Source organism: Ixodes scapularis, unplaced genomic scaffold (genome assembly GCF_016920785.2).
Source record: "Ixodes scapularis isolate PalLabHiFi unplaced genomic scaffold, ASM1692078v2 PGA_scaffold2__306_contigs__length_199485367, whole genome shotgun sequence".
Classification (NCBI taxonomy): domain Eukaryota; kingdom Metazoa; phylum Arthropoda; class Arachnida; order Ixodida; family Ixodidae; genus Ixodes; species Ixodes scapularis.
Window position 1 is genome coordinate 116,181,138 of NW_024609857.1, and position 15,135 is coordinate 116,196,272.

The 15,135-nt window shown below is 43.1% G+C and overlaps 1 protein-coding gene across 1 annotated transcript; it reads right to left on the minus strand.

Moving 5' to 3' along the window:
- Positions 1-337: 337 nt before the first annotated feature.
- LOC120847875 lies at positions 338-15,032 on the minus strand. Its single transcript, XM_040219792.2, has 3 exons — positions 14,689-15,032; positions 6,477-6,641; positions 338-643 (listed from the first exon to the last, which is right to left on the minus strand). The coding sequence occupies exons 1-3, from the start codon at positions 14,929-14,931 to the stop codon at positions 389-391; spliced, it is 663 nt and encodes a 220-aa protein (XP_040075726.1). The 5' UTR covers positions 14,932-15,032; the 3' UTR covers positions 338-388.
- Positions 15,033-15,135: the final 103 nt, after the last annotated feature.

The following is a 15,135-nucleotide window of genomic DNA, read 5'->3' on the forward strand; positions in this document are numbered from 1 at the left end:
CATCTCTCGGGATTTTACAGTAGTGCATTATGACACATCAAAATGTGGCCACTGAGATGCTCTTGAGAAATAAGCAAACTTTGAAATAATGGATTAGAAAGGTTCTTATAGAAAACTTCTTCATCCTAGCTCATATTGGCTGGGACTGCACATAGGGGACAAAAGGGACACTAACCGCCGAATTCACAAACCTCATTCCAATTTAGGCACCCCTCCACTTCCTCAAGGAAGGCGCGAGGGACGGCGCTGGCCAATTGCAAGGACGGCTAAGCAGCCAAGGCCGCCTATCCGTCGTCGCGACTGGCCAGCACCGACCCTTGCGCCTTCCTTGAGGACATGGAGGGGTGCCTAAATTGGAATGAGGTCTGTGAATTCGGAGATAACTTAGCTAGTGCTGGAGTGCGGCAAAGTGGAGACATGCACCACTCCAGTGGCCGCAGGCTCCACATCTCCCACACCTGTGAACCCGGAAGCGTCGGAATGCGGCACGGCACCCACCAAGGATTGAACGTCCAAAAAGTTTTGCGAGCGCCTTGCTGAGTGCAAATGCTATACACTGAATACCACGGACGCGGCACACATGGTATCGGTCGACGGCCAGCTTCTCAAGGTTCACCACGTTGCCTCGGCTGAGGAACAGGTGCTGAAACATCAGCGAATGAATTAATTAAAAGCATAAAACAAAGCTGGGTTGTGACCACTCCTTGGAACCACACAGGACACACATGTCTAACTTGGAAGCAGTCAATGAACATTATAGGGTTAGGTAGGGGTCAGTATGTTAGAGTATGTGCGTCCGTGTGGGGAGTGGAGATTGTTAACTCATGGCAAATTTTTTATGGGGCTGGTTGCTTATTATCGGGGTCCCCCCTTGTTTACTCAGGGGAGCATCTAACTGTAAACATCAAGGTACAGTGTTTGAGCTCGCTTTTGGGTTAAATCTCTGTTCTCCTTGGGGATCGGTTCTCGTGTGCCGAGTTCACTGCGATTTTAAGAAGTGATTTGGATTGTTTCTTATCGAGAATGTTTAGAACTTCCCAATGCATAGAGGCAGTTTCAAACTCTGTCAGAGTTTAAAAGTGCCTTCTGTACATGTTTCTTTCACAAATGGTGTACCCTTTTTTTTAGTCTATCTTGTTATATTCCTGACATAATTACCTATTTTGGGGAGTTTCAAACTTTTAGGAACTTACTGATCTGAACACATGCTTTTTTGACCTGTCTACAACTATATCCATCGCTGAGTGCTTACAAAAGAAGAGGTGTAATGCAATACATCTCACCGAAAAAGAAAAAAAATATTTCTGGTGTATGATATATTAGCTTAGAAAGACCAAATATTGAATTTAGAAATAAAAACCAATAAATGTATGCCAAATTCGAAAAAAAAAAAAAAAAAAAAAAGAAGGGCTGATCTTTAGTTATAGGTAGGGTTCAGCGTTTTCTTAATTTTTTTTTCTTGAATTTGGGGGTATTTTTTTTCGGTGTCTAATTTTTCCCACAGATTCACTGTTTTTTGTGTAAACTGGTTGAAGTCATAACCAGTTTACACAACAAACACCGAATCTGCAGGAAAAATAAACCCCCCCAGAAATACCCCCAAATTCGAGGAAAAAAAAATACTCAGAAAACACAGAACCCTAGTTATAGGTAGGCTGTGTACTTTCCAGTTTTAACTTAAAAATACTGAGAAAACATCCACCGATGGCAAAAATGCTAAATCGGTTAAAACCAAAAAAAACACCGGTTTTGGGGACAATTTGGTGCTAGGCGATTACTATTTTGGTTGAAACCCCCAAATCTAGGCATTTGCTGAGCCTGTTTTGCTACCAAGAATTAAGCAAACTGGGGTCTCCAACCAGTGGAATCGCTGACCTTGGAGGACAGGGGCCTGAGAGGTGAGTCAGACGGTTACTACCAACAGACACAATGCCCTTGTCGATTCATGTCGGAGGACGGCAGATAAGGAAGCAACTTGTCCCATAACAATTTTTTTTCACCAATCATCGCTGTTTTTAGTGTCCACATGAGCCAACAAGTCGAAAGCAGGGTTGTGCAGTATCGCAATACAAATGTATCGCAATAGTATTTCAGAAATACATTTTGTGTCTGCATTTCTGTATCGCAACACATTTTTTTTCACCAGTATCTGTATTTCTGTATCCAAATGCATTTGGGATATTTCTTGGTACTGCACTACAATCAAGACAGGATGTATTTCGTTACATTTCTTGACAAATAACTACCCCCCCCCCTGGATAAAAAAGACGGCAACTTTTTTGCTTTGCAAGAGAAGGCCAGAGGGAGGCCAGAAGGCGTTATGAAAAGAATGCTGTGCCTTTGCTATCACGCGAACCTACCGTAGAATACCGCGCATCCGCCCATTCCACATTAAGCGACCATTACCGAATCTGTGAGATCTGAAAAAATACATACGGCACATTTATATGTAAAATTCATGACCGGACAAGCGCCCATCCCCCATTTTTTTGCGATTATCTCACAAGTTTCAGTGGGCGCTTGCCCGGTATTTTACGGTAGGTTTGTCTGGAGCAATTTGTCTCGGATCTTAGTAACCCCCTTCTTTATTCTGCAAAACTGAAGAATGTTTTACACCATGCTTCTCTTATACCCTCCACACCCCCCCTCTCCCCTCCCCCCACAAAGGTGACGTTGGGGCATTGTTACTATGCTGACAAAGGTACAATCCAATTCCCAGAACTGTTTGTCTATGCGACCTCTTCTCTATTCTGTGAAGATAAGGAATGTGCTGTGAGTCGCACATTTCTTAATGAAGAAATGTGATTCCCAGCTGTGAAAGCAATGATGAAAATAATCCCTGGAGAAGGGGAACAAGAGGGACAAAAGACAAACAGAAATCTCCAAACACAGCTAGGTGACTGGTGCGCAACCGAAAAAATCCGCCTGGTCCAGGTATCAAACCTGGGGCCTTTCCATTACAGGTGGAGCGCTCTACCTACCAACTGAGGTAATTAAGGGTTATACGTCATTAGAGCAAATGGGTTTTATAAGCTGCCGCCAGTCTAACATCAACAAGGGTGAAGCTTGCAATTTAAGGTTAAGATTATAACACAATAAAATGCAAGGGTGCAAGCGAGTTTGACAAGAATGACGAAAATAATCCCTGGAGAAGGGTTTATTTTCCTTCTCCAGGGATTATTTTCGTCATTCTTGTCCAGCTCGCTTGCACCTTTGTATTTTAAAATTGCATATTGTAAAATTATATTTCAGTGTCAGTATTTCAGTATTTGTATTTCTGCCATCCCTAAGTCCCTAAGAGGTATTCCTGCATTTGTATCTCCCAATACATTTTGCTCCTCGTTAAAATGTATTTCCGATGCATATCACAATACATTTTTACAGATATATTTATCTATCACTATTTCAGCTATTTTTATGTATCGCAGCATTTGTATTTCCAAGTACATTGAGTGTTTGGGCCCAATCCCGGTCGAAAGACACCAATGTTTGAAAAATAAATAAACTGTGAAAAACATCCGCCCATTTTTCTCATAAAGAAACACCGGAGGATATATGGCCTAGTTATAGGCTATTTATATTTATTCAGTAAAATTCATTTTGGGTGTGTTCGTGGTATAAAAATACAACCAAAACCCAATGTAGCTCCTTAATGTTTTCAATGAATCAATGAACTGCCAAAAAAATATAAAGCTATTTCTTTTTGCTTTAAATGAGTGGAGACTGTTGCGAAGGGGCCACTGAGGCTTTGTTAGCTTGCGGGCCAGGATCTGATCAGAACATTTTGTCTCTGTCCATGAGGACCCTTAGGGTATAATTAATTGTTTACGTAACCTCTTAACGGCTTATAATAAGTTCAGCTTGTCATGAGTTATCCGCCATTTTGTGGTTCATGATGAGTGTACCTCATCACATACTGCTTTGTGCCTTTTGCATGGTTTGCAACAAGGTCAGTGAATAAGACAACAGCGTCAATTCTCTTTATGATAGAATAAATAAAAGAAACTGTTTCGTATAAGGTCTGCTTCAAAAATGTAAAGCATTTTAAGGTTAATCAACAGGTCATGCTATTTTCTGTTTTATAAGATTAACAAATGTTTTCCTTGAGACTCCACCTAGATTCTGAACATCTAAGGCACTGCAAGCACAAGCTCTACAGGTGTGCTCTGCACCTTCATGCCATATTGGTAGAGGGGAGCAGAGTTTATGCTTTCAAATACAATGAAATGCTGAAAAGGCAACCTAACCAAAGCAGAGCATGGAGACACCTCAAGATAATTTAGGAGGACCAAAAACTGATCTGGAGATGAGGTTGGCGTTGACAATTATTTAAGCTAGTTAACCATAGTAAAACAAACAATGCATAAAGCCTGGACATACATTAAAAGACAAACAAACCACAAAGCACCATTTTTATCGACACCCATCGAGAGTGTATTTTCAGTCGCTGACATAATGCTCTGCCCAAATTGACAGGTGCTAACTGATTGGACACCATGTGAAAAGCTTATCCAGAAATGTACGTGAGCATAGCAATTGTTATTTTGGTTTGTATTGCTTGCACACTGTACGTAAAAAGTAATATACATGGCTGGAGTGATCTTTCTTGGTATCATGAATACCTGGTTGTCAATAACACAGAAGATGACATTTAGAATACCTCAAAGTATGTATAACGTGATATCAATTGCAGAGCTAGCTGTAGGATTCTCTGGAAAGAGTGGCACCTGCACAAAGCAAGCTTAAAGGTTCTGTCAAGCTACATTAGTGATGGGTGTTACCTTGCAGAATTGAAAGGTGCAGCTTTGTTTTTGCAAAGCATTAGCAACCTGCATCAGGATGCAGATTGCCAAAAGCAATGTTTGATGCTTCCGTTGGGAGATGGAGCAACGTGCTGCAATTAGAAAAAAAACCCGTGATGGCGAGTCCGATGAGGGTGAAGATAATCTTGCTGTAACACAGCTTTCTTCTAATATTGCCACGCACATCGCTGAGTGGGCGCGTACGTGGTCGAATAGTTACCGTGCTTGATTGTCGTGCAGACGATTTGGGTGTGATTCCAAGTAGCAAAATGTTCTTTTATTTACTCTTTCTACTTGGCGTTCTCGCAAATTCGAGAACTTTCTTGTCTGATGAAGTTACGAATGTTGTACGCGCCGAAATTTGTAAATAGAATGTTCCAGAGATTTACGCAGCTGCAAAAGGGACTCCGCATGGCAAGCAGAGTCAGTCTCTTCCCAGCGCTTGATCCTGCTGTTTCGCCGACACCAACCCGTGCGACGCTAGCGTTTCTCTATTTTGTTTTGGGCATAAGTTCACCCCATTAGACGTTTACTTTCTTCAGTTATTCACCGCCTCATCATTTGTCATTCGTGACAATTATAGCAATGCACGCAAACATAAAAGCCACAACAAAAAAACGCAATTGGAGTCGAGACACCCTGCCGTAGATCTGTTGCTCCACAGTGCGGTCTACTTTCCGTGACGTGCTGTGCCACCTCTCAACATGAGAACCAAACACAACCCTCGGCCCTCAACATCAGCCCCCATAACTGAAAATCTTGCATACATTTTTCCGATTTTTCGCAAAAACAAATCTGTGCCTTTAACTTTCACACGGTAACATCGAACACTGCAATACACCTGTGACAAAATATGGATCTTGCGACGCCCAGACTATAACTTTTTGCTTTGTTTTACAGCAAACCCCCGCTACTGTGGCAACATACATTTCGAGATCTGTTTTGTTTCATTGACAAACATGTCATCGACAACTTTTAATCAAACGACATGTTATTGATACACATTTCATTGACACTGACATGCCATCGACAATCGTTACGCTAACTGTACGGTGTAGTGACATTTCGTTGTGAGTGTCACTGGGGCACGCGTTAACTTACCCGGCCCACCCGTCCACATCGTTTCGCAGCAGCAGTCAGTGGCGGCTCGCTACACAAATATTAACACACCTGGCCCACCCACTCAAGCTGTTTCGCGGCAACATTCTGCGAGGAGGCATTACAGAAAAAAAAAAAGCTTATCTGAACTGTCGATGTAACAAACTGTCGATGAAACAAACTGTCAATGAAACGTCGTTCGATGAACTGACTGCCCCCGATATTTCGGTATCAGGATTTCTTCTTCAAGTAAAACATATTTCAAGATACTTTGTCACCTATTTCTTAGTCATACGTATTTGAGGTGTTTTGCAATGCTCCTTTTATAAGTGTATTTCATGTATTTTGTATTTTAGTATCACTCCTTTAGCCGTCACTGCTGTGTATTCTCGTATTTGTCATTTCAAATGCTTTTTAGGTTATATCTGGCCAACCCTTCACTCAATAAACAGCATTCCAGAGGTATCATGAATACCTGGCTACCAATAACATAGAAGATGACATCTCGTCACAAGGGGCATGTCACATGTAACTCAAAAGGACAGTGCACCAGGGGTGCAAGTTCCATGTACTTACGTCGACATTCACGATGGTAACACCGAGGACCACCAACTTCCGTACTAAGAGGCTGTTCAGAGACAGCCTCTCGCTCTCCCTGGCATGCCCTAAAGGCCCACCCCGAGGCACCAACTTGAAAACGAGCACATGGCTCGTCAGGCCTTTCAAGGTGGTCACAAGCTCCTGGAAAGTGGAAAGGACATTGACTTATGCATAGGACAAAGCAAAACTATGCTATTGCTTATCAAGTTAATTGCAGTACACAAAATGGTGCACTTAGCTATGACAAAATTTGAAGCATGTGGACCGGCCTCACAGAGGTCCTGAATAAAAAAAGGGTACATGCGCAAAACTAGCACAGAAATGACCACCCTCAAAGCAAGGAGCCGGTAAAGCCAAGCTCGAATACAATGAGACAAGATACTGCCCATTATTAACTATGTTTGTTTCAAGTTGGGCGTGAGGAAGGGAGAAAGGTTGCAAGGCGGTACTCGATCACTTTTGAGTGGCACTTTTCCCGAATATGGGAGGATAACAAGGCCACTCCAGGCAAATGATAAGGCCACTCATCTGTAATCATAAACTCTCATCAAATACAAAGAGCCTACCAACTTACTTTGAGCATTAGCACATAACTGTTAAATAGAAAACCTTTCTTTTATTGGTTAGAATGTTCTTCTGATGCCCCAAATTTAGGATAAGCCTACCGTAAAATCCTGAGAGATAGCCCATCTAACATCAAGAGCAAATCGGGTGAAAATATGGGGTGGGCCAACTTCCAATGTACAATCAAAAAAAGTTTTAAAACAAATTGCTATTGTAGGGTCGTGTCCCTTCCGGCAATGAAGCAAAGGTATCTGTACTTCCCAGTCAGCAATGTTTATGTATATCCTACCATAGCTAACTACTGCATTTACGCCGAGGCCATCACTGATCCCAGCACTACGATTAATAGGAATGGGCTATCTTTCAGTGTTTAAAAAGATATAGCAAACCAAGCCAAAAATAGGGGTGGGCTATCTTTCGGGGTGGGGCACCTCTTGGGATTTTACGGTATATTGTGGATCAAGAACTAGTGGTGCGAAACTAGTTGCCAGAAATCTGACTATCAATAGTAAAAAAAATCTGCCAACAGCAATATCGATAGTTGAATATCGAAAAACTATTGATAGTCGACTATTAAAAAGCTATGGATAGTACTATCGATACTCTATCGGAAAATTATTGTTAATCGACTATCAGAAAACTATTGATAGTTGACTATCGTAAACCTATCAATAGTACAGTGAACAGCTTACTATTGATAGTTTTGTGACACTAGTAGTTTACGTCGCTACCTCTTCTCTTTTTCTCACTTAATTTTTTAAAGGGGGCACCAACTAGCCCAAGCACTTACCATCCCAACTTTGGTTCAGCCTTCAGTGATGACGAAGACAGGAGTTTGGGCGAAGAGAGGAGGAAGGGAGGCAAGCGGCGGTGCGGCAACTGTGTTCGCTCCGCACACGATTACTACAAACGCGAGAGAAACTTTGCGTCGCGCACACAGACTGCGGAGGAAACGGCGCCAGCGTTGGCAGCATGAGCTGGCACCTTCTGCAAGAGTCGTCGCCCTTTCTACTGCAGAACAAACAGAAAAAGAAAAACAAAAGTCCCCCACTGTTGCAAACCTAAACTATCCGGTAGCCCGCTGAATCTGGCTGAGCCTCGAGGACAAGCAGGCGAAGAGGGACCCACTGCTAGTGGTGCAAAACTATCGATAATATCGATAGTCGCCAGAAACCTGACTATCGATAGTAAAAAAGCTATCGATAGTCAACTATCAAAAAACTATTGATAGTTCTGCGACACTATCAATAGTTTTGGAAAAACTATTGATAGTATCGATAGTCAATTTATCGATAGTTTGCATCACTAGCAAAAACACAGCTCCAAAATACTACTAATACACTCTTTTCAACGTGACTTCCACACTGCCCTGAAAATTTTTGACGATTGGATTGGAACTGTCCTGATGTTGCTTTGCTAAAAACATACCAAAGACTGTGCATGATATGCTTTTGCACTCCTGAAACCAATGCAGCAACACAAAATCAAGTATAGGAGTGCCCTAGTCCTGTGAAAAGACCTTTATTTCATTTATATATAAAGGACAATAAAAAATGCAAACAAAATAATGTTAGAAGCGCACACAGTAAAAATAAGCATCAGCCCTAAGAGCACACATGGTCCTCCCGATATCCTCAGGATGTCATAACATCTGATGAGTGACCTTTGGACATCCATAGGGTATCTATGCTGCTAGTGAGGTTTTACATATCAAGGAAAGCTGCAAGTGTGGTTCAAAATTTATATCAGTCTTTGGTTATAAATGTAAACATTTCGGCGGAACTCCGCCTGGTTAGGTAAGTAATAAGAAAAAGTACAACGTAGACTCTAACCAATTCCTTCAATGTGCCCGACGTTTCGAAGCCAGCTCGGCTCCTTATTCACGGGTAACTGTATATGGGCCCAAAGGTAGCAACCTGTCCTCGGTTTCTTCTCTTCTCTCTTAGCTTTGTTTTCTTCTTCTGTTTCTGTGCGTGGCGCATTTTAGTCCGTGTATATAGCTGCTAGGAAGCGTTCCGGTGGATCGGTTCAGGTTGTTGCTTGTATTGTGTATGTGCCAAGATTCTATTAAGAGCCGCTTTCTCCAGTTTCTTTCTGTGTCGAGGATGGAGCTGCTGTCAAAGCCAATGGCGTGCCCGGTCTTTTGAGCATGTTCCGCCGGCGTGCTGCCTTGGATGTCATTCTTCTTTACGTCATACTTATGTCTACGCAGACGTTCGGGAAAGTTCTTCGTTTCCCCCACATAAGAGGCGTCGCATTCGGCACAAGCAATTTGGTAAATCAGGCCTTGAGCTTTTTCTTTTGGTGGACGATCCGTTGGAAGAGGAAGGAAATGGCCCAGAGTTGAGACAGGTTTATGCGTAACTGCAATGCCGTACGGTCTCAAAACGTGGGCTAGGACCTCGCTCGTGCCATGGAGGTACGGGACGCACATGCGACTGGAGGTGTTTTTGTTCTTGCATGTAGGAGGGTGACGAAGTTGTTTGTATATTTTGTTGACAAATCTCGTGGGGTAGTTGTTTTTCCGAAGGTCTCGCTTTATAATATCGACTTCCATCTTAAGTGACTTCTTTGTTGAGCAGACCGTGAGGGCGCGCCGAAAGAGCGCCGACACTACAGAGGATTTATGAGTTGTAGGGTGGTCTGACGAGAAGTTTAGGTAGCGACCGGTGTGCGTTGCTTTCCTGTGTACTTGGAAGGATAAATGGTTCCCTGTTTTTTCCACTGCCACATCCAGAAATGGAAGGCACGCGTTAGACTCATGTTCAACTGTGAATTGAATGTCTGGATAGATGGAATTGAAATGTTTGTGAAGGCGATCGACTTCGCTGGACTTGGCAACACAGAAGCAATCATCCACGTAACGTAGAAACAGAGTCGGTGTGGGAGAAAATGTGCTTAAGGCTTTTTGCTCGATGGCTTCCATTGTGAGGTTGGCTACAGTGACGGACACCGCGGCACCCATGGCTGTGCCACTACTTTGCTTGTAGTAGCGACCAGCGAAAGAAAAGTAGGTATTTGTCAGGCACAGCTCTAGTAGCCGACATATCTCATTCACCGAGAGGCGTGTTCTTTCAGGTAGAGTCGTGTCGGCCTTGAGTGCCGTTCTGACAACAGACACCGCGAGTCGAATGGGAATACTCGTGAAGAGAGATACCACATCAAATGAAACAAGGCACTCGTCGTCGTTCAATTGCAGGTCCGAAGCGAGTTCGATGAAGTGGACAGTGTTCTCGACATGTGTGTTGGTCTTCCCCATGAGTGGAAGAAACAGACAATGGAGATAGTTTGGCAGTGCTCGTAATGGCAACGTTGTAAAGTCAACTATGGGACGAAGCGGAATGCCACACTTGTGTATTTTTGGTAAGCCGTAGAACGCAGGAGTCGATCCGTTTCGGCAGATAAGACTAAGGTAGAGAGCCCGAAACTCCGGATATTTGTTGAAGACGGCGTAAAGCGCTTTGTTTAAGGTTCCTTGAATTTTTGGTGTCGGGTCTTTCGGTAGCATCATGTACGCTTTGGTGTTCAGAAGTGCGTGCACCTTCTCCTCATAGTTATAAAAATAATGTCAGGGAAGGAAATCCCTTTGAACACTAATAAATGTAGAGGAGATAATTTAGAGATGTTAGTTCTGGAAGTGGTAGGGAAGAGCTTGCGCAAATTGTCTCTGCTTGACGAAATATAAGAAGCACCCATATATACGGTGACCCAAGTCACCAGGCTCAATCTAAAATGGGCCATAAAAATTGACGCCTGCATATAGCAATCTAAACTTTTCATGAAAGATGTATTTCACAGGTCGGTTTTTTCTTGTAAAATTACAAAGCGTGGCTCTCTTTCTGTAAAAAAAATAGGGCCAAGGAACTTGCCAGGGTCTACGGCAAACGGCATCGCAGATGACCAAGACGAGTAGCGGGGTGGGTTTGGCGTTCATATTATAGATGGCGCCACCTCCTTATCACGATGGCTTGCGACCACTGTGGTTTATGAAAATCTTTTTGAAATGTAAATCTTTGGTTAAAAAATATATGTGGACAATAAAAGCAAAACATAAAGTTAAAAAAAAGGTGTCTGCATAGCGACGGGGCTTTTGCTGCCAACGGATTACGTCAGCATGTCGTCTGCTTTCTTTCACTAGACGGCCACGCCTTCGGATGCTGCTTCTGACGCCATTTATCGATATGAATGCCAAGCACACCCCGCTACTCAACTTGGTTGTCTGCGTCACCACCTGCTGTAGACCCTGGCAAGTTTCTTAGCCCTATTTTTTTACAGAAAAAGAGCTACGCATTGTAATTTTACTAGAAAAAAAACGACCTGTGAAGTACACTTGATGAAAAGTTTAGATTGCTACGTGCAGGCGTCAATTTTTACAGGTCCATTTTAGATTGAGCCTGGTGACTTGGGTCACCCTATATAAAGAGTGGACAGTCTACACATATTACAGCGGTGTGGGGAAGGCTAACCCAATTTTAGTGTTGAAATTCTTGCACGAGCATAGTTATGTAAAAATGAAACAGGTAGGTTTGCTTTGTACACCTTCTAACTTGTCTATCAAATATGACTACATTGAAGAAAAATGCCATGTAAACAATTGACCTTGCAAGTGATTACGTCACAACATGGCGTCTGGGTCCAAACAAACCGTTGCTAGAGGCGTTGCTATGGGCTAATGCATGGAGACACCACATGAGGCTACATTTTTTACAAGTAAGTAAATAATTTTTTGTAAGCAACGTAACTTCTTGATATCTAGTTATAAAAATGTTCTTGTCATCTCAGTGTCGTATTGCATTGATGAAAGCCATTTCTCATGTATTACACTCCGCTTTGCTTTGGTAGCAGGCGGCACGATAGATTTGCTGGCCTCTGTTGCGGCGGGCGTCTTCACTAAATTGCGTGGGTAAACGAGCGACAAAAACAAGTGCATCACCATGGCTGTAGAGGCCTCCGCAATGTGCTTTTTGTTCGAACCCAGCTTAGTTCAGAGGGGTGAAAATGCCGTAAAATCAAACCACGTTACGCAGATCAGTTACAGCGATGACCTGAAGTGCATTACCAGCATAGTGCAGGCCAGCATGAGAAACAAATGGTATGCCGTCGAGGTAAGTCGTTGGTTATCATTATTATTGAGGTTGTCAGGTTATTAAAGAATTGAAGGTAAACATGTTCGGCAGATATCTGCCTGGTTGGGTGAATTTAAATGTAAAGAATAAAGAAATACGCGAACCAAAAAGTCGAAAAATTGTCCCAACGTTTCGAAATAGTTTGTTTCTTCCTCAGGGGCGACTAAACGGGATAATAGCTTCTTTGTCTTTCTTTGAACTGGCTATCTCTTCTTCTTCATTGTCGATTGCTGGTTGTCTTCGTTTCGCCTGTGCCGTCTTGATTGTATCTCGTAACCCATGAACATATAAACTGGGTAAGGTGCCTAGAGACCTATTGATGTTATTTGCGGTGTTTTGAATATGCCAGGATTCTATCAGCTGTCTTCTGCGTAGGTTCGTCTCAGTACCCAGAATGCTTGCATCTTCAAATCCGATACGGTGGTCATTAACTTCACAGTGCTCCGCCAGAGCACTGCGTTCGCGGTCGAAGTTGCGTACGTCATTTTTGTGTTGACGGAGCCGTTCTTGGAAGTTTTTAGTTTCTCCAATGTAGGAGGCGGGGCACTGGGTGCAGGATATTTGGTAAATTACACCTTGGGCCCTTTCCTTGGGTGGATGACTTTTTGGCCGAGGTAGAAAACGCCCGAGTGTGGTCACAGGTTTATGTAAGAATTGCATGTCTATCGCGATTTCGTAGTATTTTGCTTTTTTTCTTCCTTGGTATACATCAAATTTAGTGGATGTGCTCTTTTGGTGAAACCTCCATCGAACACGCGATGCGAGTGCAACTGTAATAAACTCACCTTATGTTCTTTATCCAGTTCTTTTGCGTTTTGGGGTCTTGAAATATGAAGAAACTGCAAGAATCTTTCTCCATGCGATGGTTACCACCAGGTACGAAGCAACCTCCCATAGCGCGGGTCCACAAACAAAATTAGGGATCTCAACCAATCGCATGAAGTGCTTTTCTCAGGGGTGCAATGCACTCTTTTAGCAGATGATGAACTTGATCGACGCCCGGACTTTCGATAAACCATATTTTGCATCGCACCTCACTATGAATTCTTATAAGTGTCTGAAACTAATCATATTTCAAACAAATGCAATATCAGAATATAGTCTTTATTCAGATGCCGGCTTGGCCGGCGGGCATGTGGCAGACGGCATACTACTCGCATTCGTCGTCTGCTGCAGGCATCTTGAGGAACGGAAATTACCGTCATAAATATTTCAGAAATAAGCGATTATCGACACACTTCTGTCGAAACATATATGACATTCAAGCTTTCTATATCTGTGATTTTTAAAAGTTTAAATCCTACTCCTGATATTTGAACGGTCGGGTTTTCGTAGCAAAACTTAGCCACATGTATTTGTCCATAACGACGACCCTATCAACGGTTTGTTTGGACCCATGACGTCACACTTACGGTGTCAATTGTTGTACTCAGCACCCTGCAGAGTACATTCAGTACTCTGCACTGCACATACCGTATATGCCTGAAAGTCGCCATACCTACTGCCATATAAGTATCCGAAATCTAGTTTACTTAAATTTCTCTAGTGATTGAATCTTAGGCATTGCTCTACAAGCTTCGTGATGTGAGGGGCCGAAACAAAAGGTGAATTCTGAAGCAACAAAAACAAGTATGAGCTTTAAAGCATGTGTTTGTACCTTTTTCTTATGTATTGTTATGAAAGTGAGCTCAAGATCACCGCTGTGCTATCCAGCACGCGTATGCTAGCGGTGCCATTAGAATGTCAAGCAGCTTAATTCACTAATTAAAAAACTGTAGCAAAAAAAAATCCGCTTCAAGAGTTTTGTGCTATTGTCAATAGCACAAAACTCTTGCAGCTATTTAAGATCAGCATTTGTTCATATGGTTTCGAGTATGTATGATTGGTATATCCAAAAATTGTTGAACACGCAAATTAAAAAATTTTGAAGAGCCATTTTTGAGTTGTGCTTTTGTGCAAATTGTAAAGACTAAAATTTACAACTTCTTATCTATTTCTATTACAAACAAAACCTGCCATCATTGAAAGGTGCACTGAAATTACGTTTTCCTGCAAAAGATATTTGAATGGTAATACACCGAGTATGTATTCATGGGCTGCACTGCCGTCACATCGCATACTTTTGACCACCATGTAGCAGGAGGAGAGGGAAGCTGCTTTTGTAAGAATTTTGAGTGACAGGTTAATCTTCTATAATCTGGGAAGAGAACAGCGACGTCTGTGCTTATCCGGGAGGCACAAAAGAGGATCCTGATAAGAGGGGAGCTCCCTCTTCCCCTTTTCTCTGGTGGTCATCGGAGCGCTCTTTGAATGACGTCAAGTGCAACACATAGCAAGTACTTACATCAAGAATTTGACCTGCAAGGTCCACCCACAGCAAGTCAAAGACAGAGAGAAACCACCCTGACATAGCCGCTCGATTATTACAATTACAATAGCAGCAGGCCACCGCAGCGGGACATGGGGTACAGGAAGAGATGACACAAAGTGAAACGCACCTCGATCCGTGAAGAAATAGCTTCCGCGGAATCCCCGCCATATAGGTCGTTGCCGCCCACATACACGGCGACGAAGTCCGTTGCGTGCAGGTGTAAACGTCCAACTTCCCCGGGCAGCGTCCGTGTGGACGCACCAGGAAAGCTGAACGTGCACACCTGCACGCTCGGGACGAGGCGAAGTCTGTCGCGCTCCAAAAACTTTATCTGGCTGTCGCCAATTACCACACCCCGGAGAGCAGCCATGACCCCCGAATCAGTCCAAACTTCAAACCCGTGGTTCAAACCACAGGTTCAAACAGTTCAAATGCGCCAACCGACACACCGGACACGGCGACACGGCCAACACGGCTGTGATGTTGGCAACCAACGTATCAACGGATTCCCTACGAGCGGTTTTCCCTACGCTGGCGTTGTCCCCAGATCTAGGCACGGGCAGATCTCTGGATA